The sequence below is a fragment of the Strix aluco genome, chromosome 16 (assembly GCF_031877795.1).
Source record: "Strix aluco isolate bStrAlu1 chromosome 16, bStrAlu1.hap1, whole genome shotgun sequence".
NCBI classification, from domain to species: domain Eukaryota; kingdom Metazoa; phylum Chordata; class Aves; order Strigiformes; family Strigidae; genus Strix; species Strix aluco.
In genome coordinates this window covers 12,253,493-12,268,775 of record NC_133946.1, presented here as the reverse complement: position 1 = coordinate 12,268,775, position 15,283 = coordinate 12,253,493, and the positions used below count along the sequence as shown (strand labels likewise).

The 15,283-nt window shown below is 45.6% G+C and overlaps 1 protein-coding gene across 5 annotated transcripts in view; it reads left to right on the top strand.

Annotated features, from left to right (window-relative positions):
• The first annotated feature begins 572 nt into the window (after nt 1-572).
• Nucleotides 573-15,283, top strand: part of PTDSS2 (phosphatidylserine synthase 2) — a 42,777-nt gene continuing 28,066 nt past the window's right edge. Inside the window, exons 1-2 of one of the 5 annotated variants that reach the window (XM_074842539.1) lie at nt 573-821; nt 10,712-10,813. In XM_074842539.1, coding sequence (XP_074698640.1) covers nt 619-821; nt 10,712-10,813 — 305 coding nt within the window. In that variant the 5' untranslated portion in view covers nt 573-618. Of the gene's footprint in view, nt 822-1,915; nt 2,166-8,999; nt 9,146-9,971; nt 10,128-10,711; nt 10,814-15,283 lie in introns of those variants that run through there. The other 4 variants (XM_074842541.1, XM_074842542.1, XM_074842540.1 and 1 more) reach the window with 4 other exon arrangements.

Below are 15,283 nucleotides of genomic sequence, written 5' to 3'. Positions count from 1 at the left end.
AGGTCTGGAAGCGTGTTGTGTCTCGAAGTCAGCGCCCCGGCCTGGGCCGCGGGCACCGGCCGTGCTGTGGGTCCTCCCCCTCGGGCCGGGGCCTGCACCTCAGCCTCGGTTCTTACCCGAGGCAGCCACGGCAGGCGCGGGGGGAGAGCCTGGAGCCGGGCGAGGCCGGGGGAGGACACAGCTCCGGCACGGAGGGGCCCAGACCGCGGCGGGAGGTGGCCGCGTCTGCTCAGTGAGGGAGCTGTGACCGGCGGCGGCGGGGCTCCCGCCAGCGGGGGGCAACAGGAGGGCGGCGAGGGTCCCTCCGTGAGGGAGCGGAGGCGGAGGGGCTCTGTCCCGTGAGAGAAAGGCGGCGGCGGGGGTCCCTCCGTGAGGGAGCGGCGGCCGCAGCGGGAAGCGGCCGGTTGCGTTGCCACAGCAACGGGAGACGCCCCGCTCGGCCCCGCCCCCGCCCTTCCCTCGGGAGCGCTCTGCGCCTGCGCGGCCGCTCCGCGCCGACGTGGGGTCGCGTCGGGGACGTGCCCCGCCCCGCCCCGCCTCACCCCCCCTCCCCTTCACCCCCCTCCCGAGCCCGGCGGAGCGGCGGGAGCGTGGGGCCGTTCCGCGGCCGTTCTCGCCATGAGGCGCGGCGAGCGGCGGGGCCCCGGCGGGGCCCTGGGCAAGGCCGCCCTGGAGGAGCAGCAGCCCCCGCAGCCCAACGGCGGCGCCCCCGCCGCGGCGGCAGAGCGGCCCCCGCCGCCCGGCGCCGAGAGGGACGGCCCCGGCCTGCGCCGCAGCACCGAGTCCGAGGTCTACGACGACGGCACCAACACCTTCTTCTGGTGAGAGCCGCCGCCCGCTCCCGCCGAGGCCCGGCCAGGCCCCTTCCCGCCCCGGCCCCTCGCCGCTCCGTGGCCAGCAGGCCGCCGCAACCGAGCTGTGGTTCCCGGTTCCCCGCGGGGCTCTGCCTGCCGCGGCGCTGCCTGTGGCGGGATGCGCCGCTCCTCAGCGCGGCTCCGCGGAGGTGCCGAGGCGATGGGTCACCGCGCGTGGGGCTCCGGCAGGGAAAACGCCGACTTACCGCGCGGTACCCGCGGTTCGCGTTGCTCTGGCCTCGCTGCAACAGATACCGGTGCTAGAATTGAGAAACCGTAGGCTGTGTCTCAAGATGTTGTTCCTGGGATTGTGGCGCTGTTAATTACTGTTTCCTGGGGATTTAACAGCGATTTAGGACTGGCTTTTGGCCGTGACATCTCCTTTCCCAGTCTTGGCGATAAACCCTCCAGCCAGCTGTACCCCTAACCAAGGTGGCTCGGCTCGGCTTGGCTCAGCTCGAGTGCTTTGGGGGTGCTCCTGGCGCTTCAGGAGCCCGCACTGGTGGGTGAGCTCTCATGCTTGATTCCGGTTGTTTTATCAGTTATATGAGCTCCACATCTCCTTCCCTCAGTCCTGGAAGAGGCCTTTTCTGCCCACATCCTTGCCTGTAATCGTGCTAGAAAATACAAGCTCTTACACCTAAGTTCTGCTGGTCAGGTATTTCGTATGGTTTTGCAGCACGCTCAGTCCAGAGAATCGATGCAAAAGCCATGACTGCTGGTGTCAGGCCAGTGGGCAAAGCAGTTCTTTGTGAAATTCAGTCCTTGCAGGAAGAGATGTGTTTGTACCTAGAAAAGTGCTCCTAAATCCTGTGTTTGCTGGAGTCGTTCCAGAAATCCACTTCAGCACGCGTGTGTGTATGTCCATAGTTTTTCCCGGTGTGTTAAATGCTTTGTGATTAAGGAAACCAAGCTGACGTTGGAAGTCCCTCGTTTGGAATATGAGCTGAGGGTGATATGATTTGGCTCGAGTTTGACATTAAGGAGCAGAAGGGGGAGGGTGCTTGGCTCTCACCCTGCCAATCTGGGCAGCAGTGAAGTGGGGGGTGTTGATCTTGATGAAGCTGCTGATTCTAGGTGATACTTATGCCAGTACGAACTGCAGAGAAACACTTCGATGCCGCTGGATTGCAGGGTGGCCTCTGCAACGCCCAACGTACACGAGTGTAGCCGAGGGCTGTCGTCGTCCTGAGGGCAAGGGGACCGTTCTTGGCGAGCACGGTAGCGTTGCCACATGTAGGCTGAGTGAGTGAGTGACTAACGATCCTGCCGAGGTCTGCGGAGTAGTGCCGCCTTATAAATGGAAAATGGGTAAAACTCTCAATTTCTTACTATCTAGTTAAGGTGGCTCTTGCCCTGTGTCTTGTGGTGCCTTAAAACCACCTAATGCTGTTTTTATTGTTTAATCTCCCCTTGTTGCACCTTTTTCCTCTTGTTGGGGTAAAGCCCAAATGTGCAACCATTCTTCAAGGAGCTTCCCCTGTGTCGGCTAGTCCCTTCCAGGTGGGCAGTGCGGACAACTGTGTTGTCAAATTGTTCCTTAACTTACCTATTTATTTTATTTTATTTTCCTAGTAGTGTGTGTCGCTTGCGCTGGCAGCCAGGAGTTGAAATACTTGTGAAAGTTTCAGGGGTTTTCCTGCTGTTACTTTTGACCTGTGTATGACAGTGTCGAGTGTGTTAGTGTATTCTTTGGTAATGACTCAGTTCTTACAGCGGCGGAGAATAAAGGTTATACAGAGGAACAGTTTTCCTCCTGTGACCCTTGGTACTCTTCTCATGCTGTGTATTATGGAGCTGGTCACAGAAAATGGAAATTTAAGAGAGTAGGTGCCCTCTGCCTTTGCCTGTGTGGAAAAGTATGGAAAGTACCTTTTCTCTTGGAAGTTCAGAAGCTCGGCGATAAGGTTACCCACACGGCCTGCTCAGTTGGGAAAAATTCAGGGGATTTGGCACTTGTAGACACAGTCAGAAATCATTCTAGAGGTAGTTCAGTTTGCAAAGGTAACCTTACCGCTATCAGTGTGATCCTTGGGAGAGGTAATACTTTCCAGCTGTCTGCCTGCTCTTTTAAAATCTTTTTAAAACTTCGAAAAACGAGTTACATGCTGTATAATATTTTATTCTTGTAACTGGAAAATACTGTACTTTAATTACCTTGTGGGAACCTGCTCAATCAGTGCCTTGACAGCTCTTTGTCATCGGGAAATGTCAAAGAACTAAATCGGAAGAAGCTTTATGAAACAGATTGGCGGTCTCTGTATCTTTTATCCCTGAACTGATTTCAAAACATCTATTACTACTAGCAGAGAGCTGGAAATATCAGGCCTGCCTGGCAAGTGCTGTTCTAGGCAAACACGTTCACTGCTGTTTCCAGTACCTTTGATTGTTTCTTGCCCGTCTGCTTACAGAATTAGCTTTCTGAATGCAGACAAAGGACCTCTTTGTGCCTGAGATGTTGACTTGTATTTTTTGTATCGTGTGAAGCACAATAAATCTGATATTTTTACTGAGCTAGCATGGAAAAAACACTCGTTTTGTTTGGGTTTTTTTTAAATACGCCCACACAGAGCTTTCTATAACATCCCTGTGGCTTTGTTTCTGTGACCAGTGGAAGAGTGAGTGCTGTGTCTTACAGGTTTTTGCCACTGGGACTTGGTTTTGTGTGTGAAAAGGTGAATCCGGTGGAAGCTGGGGATTTGCTACCTGTGAGCAGTAACCCCAACAGATGCCTAAAGATACTTGGAGCTGCGTGTCTTTCTGGGGGGAGCAAAAAAGCTCAGTGAAATAGTAAATCCATTTATATCCACTAAATAAAATAATAAATGGTGTGCAGCAACTTTTTTGAAGAGAAGAGGAAACGTTCCTTTTCCTCCTAGCAGCCAGTGAAAGGCAGCGGAAGGTGGTGGGGTGTTGCGTGTTTTCGTGCCAGCCCAGCCTGGTCTTGGATTACCAGTTTGGGATCATCTGGTTAGATAGTGTGTATGGTTCTCTCCTAAAATTTCTGTGTTATCCCTCATTTCTGTATATATTTCATAGCTTGTATTTAACTAAAGCATATCTTCCAGGAAGGCATCCAGTCTTGATTTGAAGACGTTGGGAGATGTCAGATATGTCTTTGCCACCACATTACGTTGTGACTCTATGGGTTAATTGCTTTTACTAAGCCTTACTTTAATTTGAATCTAATTAACTGTAATGTCCTCCGGTTATTGATGGTTTTTATCTCTCACACTAAATAATTCTATATTGCCATCATGTGGATATGATGTTAGTTACTAAGGTCATGGTGTGGCAGCAGGGATCTGTGAAGCTCAGGAAGTTTAATTAAATAAAAAAGAAAAGGAAAAAGAAAGGGAGAAAGAAAAGGAAAAAGAAAAAAAAGGGAAATGCTGGGTAGAAGGCTCTATGGGCTAATACAGCTTTTGTAGGAATTGTTTCAGACTGTTTGGTGCAAAAAGTGTAGAAATTGCAGCTAAGGAAGAGGTAGCCTGGAGATGTCTCTGCCTGGACGTTTCTCTTGTTTTACCCAGCATTGTGAGGAATCTTTTGTGATGGCCAGCACAGCGATATTTCTGCAGAAATGAGGATATGTGTGTGCAAGCAGCCATTTTTGGAAATAGAGGATGGGTGTTCAAAGTATTACTTAGCCATTCCTTGCACATTGTTCTTACTTCTAAAAAATGAACCTTACAGCAGCATGAGATTTTCTAAGGCAGTCTGGAGGAAGAGATGGTGATTTATCTGCAGGAGAGATTAGGGAGACAGAAGATCTGCAAATTGGCAGGAACTTTTTTCTGTGCCCTCCCGAGGGCTGGCTGCAGCACTTCCAAGGCAACATTCCTCAAACTTGTTGGAAACATTTGCTGGATTTCTTTCCATGCTATAAAAGCTTGCCTCTTTCACGCGGGCCCTGGTGAGGTTCTGTATTTGCTGATCCGCTCTTCCGATTCTCTACTGGTCAGAATTGCCCAAGTTGGAGCATGCTGCTTAACTTGAGCAGAGAAATCTTGCATCAGGCTGCCGATGTGTCACCCAGCCGGTGCTTTTTGAGCCCTGGCAGTGTCCGGTTGCTAGAACATCCCGGAGGAGTTGTGCAATGCCGCCGAGCCCTGTTAGTCGGCCGGGTGCGTTCACGCTCCTGGCGGATGCGGGTGTCGTTACCCTGTCCTGAAAGGGAGGGGTCACGTAGTGCCTTCGAGTGAGCTACAAGCGTGGAAGAAATGACTTTACGCAGAGACCCCGTGAGAATTAAAGCCCCACCTGGGCTTTAGGCCTCGTATTAATTCTCTGTATCTGTTTCTTGTTTGTAAACGCGCTCCAGAAGTCTGAAGGAGGATGGGGGGGTGGTGGGAGTCAGCCTGGAGCTGCTCTTCAGGGGCAGTGCAAAGGCCGGCCCCCACTGCCATGGGCAGTAGAGCCAGTCTTCAGGATGTGGTGGAATCCCAGGCTCAGCGTGCCAGGAGCACGCAGGATTAGTTCCACCATGGGGAAATGGCTCTCCTTGTACTGGTGTACCCTGTGCAGAGGTTGTGTCTGAGCGTGCTTGGGGATGGCTGGAGCTCCCTGCGGACGGCTTCTTCTGTGCTGGTGTCCGAACCCTGGCTCCTCAGAGCTGTCAGACCACTTGAGTTCTGCAGCAGTTTACAAAACAAATCATCAGCCCCCAGAATTAACTCTGTGCTTTTACAGAGTTAAGTTTGGCATAAGGGCACCTTCCTCCCCCTCCTGTTTATTGCCATTTTTTAAAAAAGACCTGCTTAAAGCATGTTACCTGTAATGCAAAGTTGTGCTGTCTCAGTGGAACTGTTTTAAACTAAAACCTGAAATAAAGATTAATAGGTTTAAACATGTAAAAATGTTCAATATTTAAAATAGATCGTTTTGGGCACTTTAACTTGTGACCTCTGTAGAACTGATGAATGGAAACTTTGTCTTTTCTCTCTTCTCATTCAAAGGAAAATGACTAATTTGCCGAAGCTTTCTCTTTAATCCATTGTTCTGGTTTCTCTGTGGAGGTACCTGTTATTGTACTTCTCTTACTGAGTGATCGTTTTATGCGAGGCACCAACTTATGGCAAGGAAAATGAACGTTACTATTTTGGAGTGTCACAAGTATGTACAGAAATTTAATCAGCGTTGTGTACCTTTATAGATGTGCTGAAGACTTGCTACTGGTCTAAGAATAGGCACTTTTTTATTATCTCTGAGAGTTTAACAGACTAAAGCGCAGCCTACAGCTTAAGCCCACCAGCCACGTTTCTGTCGCGTTACAGATGTAGATGCCTGGAGATTTCAGGCAGTGTCACATACAAAGTGCATACTTTGGTTTGGTTGCTGCTGATAATTTTTTTGTGATCTAGGTGGATGAGAGAGATCTCTCATGTCACAAACCGGCAGTTAACCTCTTATTTTTGAAACGCTGAGGCCTGACCGCTTGCTTTGGCCCTGTGCAACGTGAACATCTCGGTTTCGTCTCTGTAGTTTTGGACATATTATCAAGATTAGGACGAATGTTGAATTTTTGTTGAAGGTTTCAAAAACCTCTCTGTATCCAAACAGGATTGTTTCCCTGTCAATTATGATTTTGATTTTGAATGTCAAAATGTTGGTCAGTTTTAAATTGTTATTAATTTTTTGTTGTATTTTTCCGTATCTTATTCTTCACAATAACTTAAATGCTAAAGTGCTGTTGAAGTAATAGATTTGTTGTACTGTCTATTTATCGTATTTCCTTAGAATTTCCAGCATGTGTCAGATGATGTGTTGGTATATGGAGGGTAGAGAGCTTTGACATTCGTTCATCTTTTAAAATCTCTTTCAGAAATGCTTTTGTGACTTTACCATTATTTGGAATAAAGACAAAAAATACTTTTTTGTGACAGAGTTGATGGTAGGCTAAGATGGGACTAGTTGTTTTTGTTGACACATTCTTTCTCTAGCAGTACCTACTGGTTTAACTTTTTAAAGCAAAGAGGCAAATGGTACTGGCTGTTGTTTGTAATTTTATTTCACTTAGAGAACTGACAAAAAGATTAATAAATAAATCCTTTGCATGTTCTCAATGATTGTTATTGTTTTTAATGTAGTTATTGCATCATTTATGACAAACAAGAACACCTATGCAGAGCAATGGATAATAAGGGTGCGGCCCCATAAACTGATTTTAGTTTGTGCTGGAGATTGAGCGAGGTTATCGACTGCCGGCTCTGCTGGGGTAGTCGCTGGGGTATTCCTCCCTCCCTCCCTCCCTCCCTTACGTCCAGGGAGCGGATCTGTCCGAACCTCTGCCCCCCCCCCCCCCCCCCCCCCCGAGGTACTTAAACAATTTCCTTAGGTCATTTTTGTCATACACTTTATTTGGAAAAGAAGAGCTCTGATAGTAATTTCCTTGAAAAACCTACAGTTTCTAAATGTGACAGAAGGATGGATGAAAAGAGAAGTTAAGAGTTGAGCTTAATTTTACCCTTGCCTGGAAAAGCCCCCACTGCTTTGGATTTTTATAAAACCCAAACCTGAATTATTTAACTTAAGGGCCCCAGTGTTTCAGTGGGGAAAGAGCTAGGTGTGGGATACAGAAAGTCAGAAAAATGCAGAAAAGTAAGCTGCTTAATGTTCCAGCTTTTCAGTAGTGCAGAGTTTGTTGCAAATTCTCCTTGACCTTCCTGGCCTTACATATTTTTGTATGCATATACCTTTAGGCACTGCTTTCTCTGATTTTTGGACGTAAACCTCCTAGAATTGGCTGTAGTCTGTACCCCCCTTGCTTCTGGTGTATTGTCCCAACTCCTGTACGGCTCCAAGGGGAAGGTACTGCCCTGCTTAGCTTGGCTCTTTCCAGCCTCCCCAGGCTAGGGCATAAACCTTTCTGCATAATTCCTGTCATGCTTACCTTGCTGGGGATGTTCTTAGCTGCCTTGTCTTCCTCTTGCCGTATTATTTTAAAGTGTACGCGGAGACTAAAGTAATCCCTCTTTATGCAGTTAATTAATCCTGACTTCACTCACACAAGTACTTCTGTATGCTGTTCATTTTTCTTGCTGCTGTAAACACTTTACATTTTGTCTTGTTCCATAGGAGAGTGGATTTCTGTTTTGTTCTTTTAACTCTCTAGCTGTGGAAAGATATGGTGTGAATCTACGTTTGCTTGCTTTTTTAATTTTTCCTCTGGCAGGTAGGTTTGCATGATGCTCTGCCATCACTTTGTCACTACTTGTCATTTTCTGGTCAGAGCTGCCAACTTGCTCCTTCCAGAAGACAAACTGATCGAGAAGGTCTTTCATCCTGGCTTCTGGATTTCATGCTAGACTGAAAATACATTTACGTGGCTAAGCATCTTGAAAACTTGCTACAAGAGAATCTGGCTTCAGCTGGGAATGAAAACTGAGCTAAAAGAGAAATGATGAGATATCTAGCTTCCTTCTCATTAAACAGGGGAGCTTGTTGAATTTCAAGTTGGTGGTTGTGGCACCAAGAATAAACCGACAGCAGGGCGCATGAAGCTCTCAAACGCTGACCGTGGGCTTGGCTACCAACTGCCCCCAGGGATGAATGAAAGTAGACCATCGTTGTTCTAGTAGATGAGTTTCTAGATGTGTTTATCTAAATGAAGATGTGCTAATTGATTTTTTTGGCAGCTTACATGACACTCAACGCATTGAAAAAGTAATTGACTTCATACAGGTGTCATGACAGTGACACAGTAAGATGGAAGACAGCATTTGAGTAGCTTCTTAGATATTAGTTTTGAAAAGGTAAACAGTAAAACAAGGCGTAAAATCTAATGCATAGCCTTGCAGTTAATGCGACCTTTTTCTGTGATTAAAATATAGGTTGTTTTTGTATTAATTATGTACATATATAAATGCAGCAGATGAGACCATGGTCTGATTTAAGTGAATTAGAGCATTTAATTCAGTCCCCTCTGTACCACCTCCTTTGAGAAGTCTGTATTTAGTGTTTTAAACTACAGGAGGTTACAAAATAGGCACCGTGTCACATGGCTGTTAAATGGATGTTCCGTATGGGGTGTGTGAATCACCTGGTGTTTGGCATCCTGGGAGGCAAGTCAGAGGGAAGATGCATCTGTTGAGCAGGAAGCTTGCTCTGGCGAAGCCTTCGCGTACTTTTTTGACATGTTGATTCCTATTTTTGAAAATACTCGTGGATCCTTCTCTTTTTTTTTTTTCTGGAGCTGGTTAGTCTGTGTCCTCTGGACTGTGAGGAAGGATAGTGTTAAATGCTGAACACCTTTTCAGCAGCGGCAGAAGAGGATTGCATCTGCTTATGAGGTATTGCATGTGTTTTCCAGTGGGATTAAAAGGATGCTGTGAGAAGTGGCTGTGGTTTGGATTAGGATGAAACTGTAGTTCAAAATAATGCTTGCCTTAAGTTTCAGAGCAATTTTAGGTAGATTACTGATGTTTAAAGGTAAGCAAGTGGACTTCTTAGAAATCCTTGGGGATCTCTGGTTTATCGTGGACCATACAACTTGAATATATACAAACTTCAGTCTTTTGGCATAAAATGGAAATGTAACGCTAACTTCTATTACAATAGAATATAAAAAGAAAATGTAAAAAGAGCCGGTATGTACAAATACTTTTCACATATGGTCATTTTCATGCCCAGTGTTTCTGGTCTCTAAGCTTGATGCTTTATACCTGCGTTATTTTAATTGTTTGTTTTAAAAGATGTTGTGGACTCTAAAACAGGACTCGTGTCTTTATGATTTGATCTTAGAAGGCCAGACTTCCCGTGCTTCCAAGCTGAGGTCAGATAAACGTTCCACTGAAAATAATAAATGGCTTCTCATCAGGAAAGGAATTTTAAATTTTAAATTAAACAAAAGGCGGACAGTGCAATGTAAGAATATTATACGTGTTGTAGTCAGTAGGTGTACGTGTGTGTGTATCAGCTAGCTGCATGTATGTTCTCTTCTTAACTCCTGGCTCTGGCCGTGTGTACTTAGCTCTCTCTTCTGTCACATGTAGTGCTTTACCAAATCACTGTGAGCAAATGGACTCTCACGGGGGGGAAAGCGAGATCTTGTGACGGCAGGTACACTGGCAAGGCTCTGCCTGTACTGGGATGTTACAGCAGCCCCTGTTCCCAGCGCAGCACAACCACCAGGCTTTACTGGGGAGCTTTGCCGACGCGGCTGTGCCAGCAGAAACCCCTTGTCTGGAGATGGCTGTGGGTAGTTCTGCGGGTGCAAGCCTCTAGCCGACAGCCTGTACCTGCTTGAGAGAGCTAAGGTGGAATGAAACTTATGTAAGACTTGCTGGGAATGGGGCATCTAGAGGCAGCTTTGTAATTCTTACACTTGCAACTGGTCTCATTCAGAGATTTATATTTTTAATCGCTAGTTTTTCTTGTAAGGTGTAATTCCCGCGTCTGGAGTGAATTCCCTTCTCTAAGAGTCTGTTCAATCTGCTGCAGTTTTTATTAACAGGCTTTAGAACAGAGCTGTGCAAGCACCATCGAGTATGTACCTGACAAACCAGGAGAGAAACCCGGAGGCTTTTAGATCGAAGAGTTAGCACAGCTGGTGCTAATTTTTTTCAAGTTGCACTTGTTCACTTGGCAAGTGTTTGTCCAAATCTTCCTTAACTCAAAGCACTGGGGGGAAAATGAGCAAGAGCAGTTCTTGTGGTGGGCTTGTTGCGTGCTGGTGCCCAGCGGACTGGGAACTGCATTTAGTGCCCTTGTAAATTCTGTTTTCTGTGCTGTACGATACATCAAACCTCTTTAGTATTATTGACCGCTCTCTAAGTATTGGACTTGGTCTTTGCTGACAGGCGAAGGTATAAGTGTTTCTGCTTTCTGATGTCAATTTTCTCTGTTCTAAATTTTAGGAGAGCTCATACCTTAACAGTCTTGTTCATCCTCACGTGTGCGCTGGGCTACGTAACCTTGCTTGAGGAAACACCGCAAGATACAGCCTACAATACAAAGAGGTAAATATTTGAGAAAGAGGTTCTACAAGGTGTCTATTAGGAAAGGTAGCCCTATGCACAAACCACCACGCAGGCTTTTACCTTGTGGATAAACTACCTCAAATGACCTTTGCATTAACTTGCTTAAATGCCCGAACCCTTGGAAAGTGACAAAACCAAGCATAAGTCTATAAGCTCCTTTGATGCTGGTCCTTGAATTTAATTTCTAATCAGTTTAGTGTCACTCACTGTCAGACCTGGTGGCTGCCGGGCATGTGTGATTTAAAACAAAATATGAAACTTTCTAAAGCCTCAGAGTGCTGGCGGTGTTTCTTTGGCAATGATTCTGCGTCTTAAAATAACCTAACTTTCTAAACTGTGAGCTGTGACTAAATTTTTCTGATTGCTTTTTGTAAAATTATGTTCAAGATTTCTATACAGACATTTTTTTGTTGTTGAAAATTAACATGAGAGCTGTAGCCCAAAGGGAAACTCTTGGAAAATAAGAATGAGAAGCCTTACATATGTGGTCCATTTCTACCATAATTTAGGCTGATTAATTGTAGTTGAATTTCTTCTCTTTTTAAAGAAATAAAGTGGGGAACAAAAAGGGGGAAGAAAAGTGGTCTTTTAAAAATCTAAGTATATTTTAAAAATTCAGGGGGTGCTTACAGACTGCAAAGCATCCTTGCTGTAAGCATGGAAATAATTCTGGTTTCTGCCAGTCTGGTTTCTTAAATATAAGGCTGTGTTTTCCTCTTGCTATTACAGGGTTTCTTCCTATTTATTTTTTTTGTTTAATTTTTGAAAGTGACTCAGGATGTAGTATTCATTGTCATGGAGGTGCAGGAATTAGGGCATTTCCTGAGATAGTCGTGGTTGTTTCTCCATCAGTTGCACAATAGGTGCAGCTCATGTAATTCAGGCTCACGCGTGTGCCGAGCTGAGCGGTTGTATCTTGATGCGTGGGAGTGCAGTGGGACAAGTTGGCACACAGTGCCCTGGCTGGAGCTGGGGGGATTTCTGCAAGGCTTTGCTGTGAACAAATGCTGGTTTATTCCCAGTTCTAATGAGGGAGTCTAGGGAAGGGATGGCGGCGCGACATTCTCTGGAGTGACTGTTCAGAATAAAGAAGGGGAAGAGCTGAAAGAGAAGTGATGACACATCGTTAGGGAGTAATACAGATCTAAGGTGACTCAGTGGAATATCTTATTATTGAGATTAGAGCCTTTACTGCTTTAATAAAAACAAAACCAGAGAAGATTAATCAGCAGATTAACCTTTCTTTCATGAAATAGAAGTTGCTTTCTGTGTATTCAGTGCAGGGAATAATGTGCCCAGTTGTTAAAATCCATTTAACAGCATCATACCAGGCAATGAGTAGCAGATGTTCTTTGATCACTTCTGCGTCTCTGATTGTGGAATACTGCCTGCAATATCTAGATGCAAAAATACTTGAAAAGCGGCATCCTGAGAATTGTGTACGGTCTTCCCAATACTGGTTTCTGTTATTGGTTTTGAAGGGTACATCTGTGTTCACACTCACGCTGCCCCAGTCATTCAAGCTACGTACTGAATTCCAAGACAATAGTTAACTTGGCCAAATCGTTACTTTTTCCAAGCTAAAGATCAATGCAGACATAACGCTCGAGTCCTGTGGGCTTTCCCTAAGCTTCACCTCTGTTGCCTTGGCCCCGATTTGCAGCGCGGATGGAAGTGTCTCCGGTGGTCAGCACACTCCTTGTGCTGAGTCAATTTTCAGTGAACTCCTATCTCAATGAAATCTCTTTTCGAAGCTCTTTGAGGTAAGTGCTGTGCCAGGGTTAGCACCATGAAGCATGAAGGATTCCAGCTCAATTCACGTCCCAGCCATTGTTCTTACCTCCTTTAGCATCCGTGCGCCTGCTGCTCCCTTACCTCTCATTGTGCCTGACTGGTTTTCTGTGGCTCTTTGAGTTTATGTTTGAACAAAAGAGCCATTTCAGAGCAGGAGTAAGATGGTCACAATATGCATAAGTATATCCATATCCCCAACTTTCACAGATTTTTTTGGTTTTTTGTTTTGCTTCTGTAACTTAAAATACCTTATCCTACCCTGAGATATTTTTCAGTCTTCATGTAGAGCTGTTGTGTGTTTTGATCTAAAATTTTGGCCTGTGTGAAGCTGTCACTGTGCGCAGATATTTCATGGGAACACTCTCCTGCTTAATGAACAGAAGGAGTTTTAGTACCAAGGAGCAGTGTCTCTAGCTGTCACGCTTTCTTACTTCCAAGTGCTGCACAATGACAGTGGAGCAGTGTTTTGGTCCTTAGGTGCAAATCTGAACCCACTCTTGCAAACACTTGGACCTCCTTTGTTTTCTGGCTCTTGCTGACAGATGCCAGAGTGCCTGCGAACTGCATTAGGTGCTTAGGGCAGAACATGAAATTGAAGCAGAGTACACAAACTGCTGCGCTAGCTGCCCTGGCTGTGCTTCCTGGATTAGCTAAAGCTATAGGAAGGGGTCTGAGGCTCCCATTGTCTCCTCTGTAAAAGTGCTTCATCCAGTCCCTTGGTGGAGCAGCTGAGGGGAGGGTGAGTGGCTGGATTAATGGACAGAAAGGATGGGCAAAAACCGAATTAGAGCATGAACCGATGAGATGATGAGGTGGGGTATCTGTAGTGATGATTTGTATCTGCATCTGTTTATATGCAGACATTTGAGTGCCATTTCCCTTCCTGCAACACGTTAGGGCAATTAAAGGAAGAATTCATTTTAATTTTTTAAGATAAGATTTATAGAAATGATTTATATGCAAATCTAGTCAAAGTTCATTAGGATCATCCACACAGATGTTGATGTGATGAGGTGATACATGTGATCAAATCGCCTCTGTTGTAAAGACAGTTGAAAATTTACTTTGTGAGCCGAAGAGATGCTGCACTGCAAAGCCTGTCTGCTCAGTGAGACTTTTGATTCACGCTGTTCCTACAGCATTCAAAGCAGCCCTGAAACAGCCCATCCCCGGCAGGACTGAGCTCCAGCTCTGAGGGTAGCTACATAAATATTCAGTGACCTCCTTTGCATACAATGGCTGTGGAAGAAATCCACATCTTCCAAATACTTTGAATGCTGAGCAGGGGTTCTTGGAAAAAAGTTAATATTTTTTCCATATAAAAAACATATTCAGGTTTAAAAAATCTTGTATGAATCAGGGTTGTACATTGAATGTCAAGCCATGAAACAGTCTCTCCTCTAAGATGCCTTTCTACCCTAGTTTTTGGCAATAACTGAGCACTGCTCAGCTTGGTGACAAACAGCTGTATGTGGATTTGAAGTTGATGATCTCCAACTCCTGTCGCTGAACACCCCCAAGGAAAAAAAGGGAATGAGGAGGCTGGAGCTTCTGCCAGTTCTTGGGTGTGTGGTGCTGCGGAGGGGACTGTGCCAGTCATGCCACCGCAGATACAGCCAGGGAGGGGCCCGGCAGTGGGAGCTGTCTCGTGAAAACCCCGGAACAAAGGACCGTACACAGATACTCGTAGACAAGCTTCATTGTCTTGTGTCTGAATCGACTTAAAATAACACAGACAAGAGCTTGTTTGTACTAACAAAACTGTTGCCATGTTCTCCCTTTCTGATTTGGTTAAGTGCTGAAATTACTTTTGTAGGCAGGCTTTGCTGTTTAGTGTCTTCCTGATCTGCTACTCAAGAAAATACATTAGCTCAAGAAAATACCTGAGCTGTGTGTCCATCCGGGCTGCCTGCAGGGGTGGTTTGGGGAACCCCCCCCTCAAATCCTGTTGAAGTTCTTGCCTCAAGCCATGGCAAGCCAGCAGGCCAAGCTGCTGGTGAGGCTTTGAAAGTTTCGAAGGAGGCACTGTGATGATGTTAAAGGGAGAAATTTAGTTACTGCAGGGGAAAAAAAAAAAGTAATGGAGCTGGCATGGTTATTATGCAAATTTGTGATTTTCTTCAAAATTTCCCATGGTGAGCTTGAAGTGAAATAATATAGCTGAAACTCCAGCTTATTTTCAGCACAGCTGCTGCATCTGCTGTTTGGCTGAGAGTGGATTTTAGAAAAAGGAACATAACTGTAAGTTCCTGCGGTGTTTTAGATTCAGGTCATCTCCAGCTTCAGGAAAATTACCCCCACAAGACCTAAAACAGTGATCGTGGCCATCTTGGTCCAGGGCTGAGCATAATGGTAGTGAGCGGAGAGATGTGCATTGTTCCATGGTACAGAACACAGCTGTTCTGTGGAAAGGTAAGTTTGTAGTCCTGGTATTTCCAAATACGGACTAGTGACTCAAAATGCAGAATATTCTCATTATTTGAGATCAGCTGAAAACTTTTAGCGTCTTCATCTTTGAAAATGATGATGGAACTGTCTATTTGCTGTTTCATTCAGTAGCTAGTTCTGCTGTGCTTCCCAACGCCATAAAGCAAGAGAAACAACTGAGTTACATCTGTTAAGTAAACCCCATTTTTACTTTCAGGAAGCACAAAC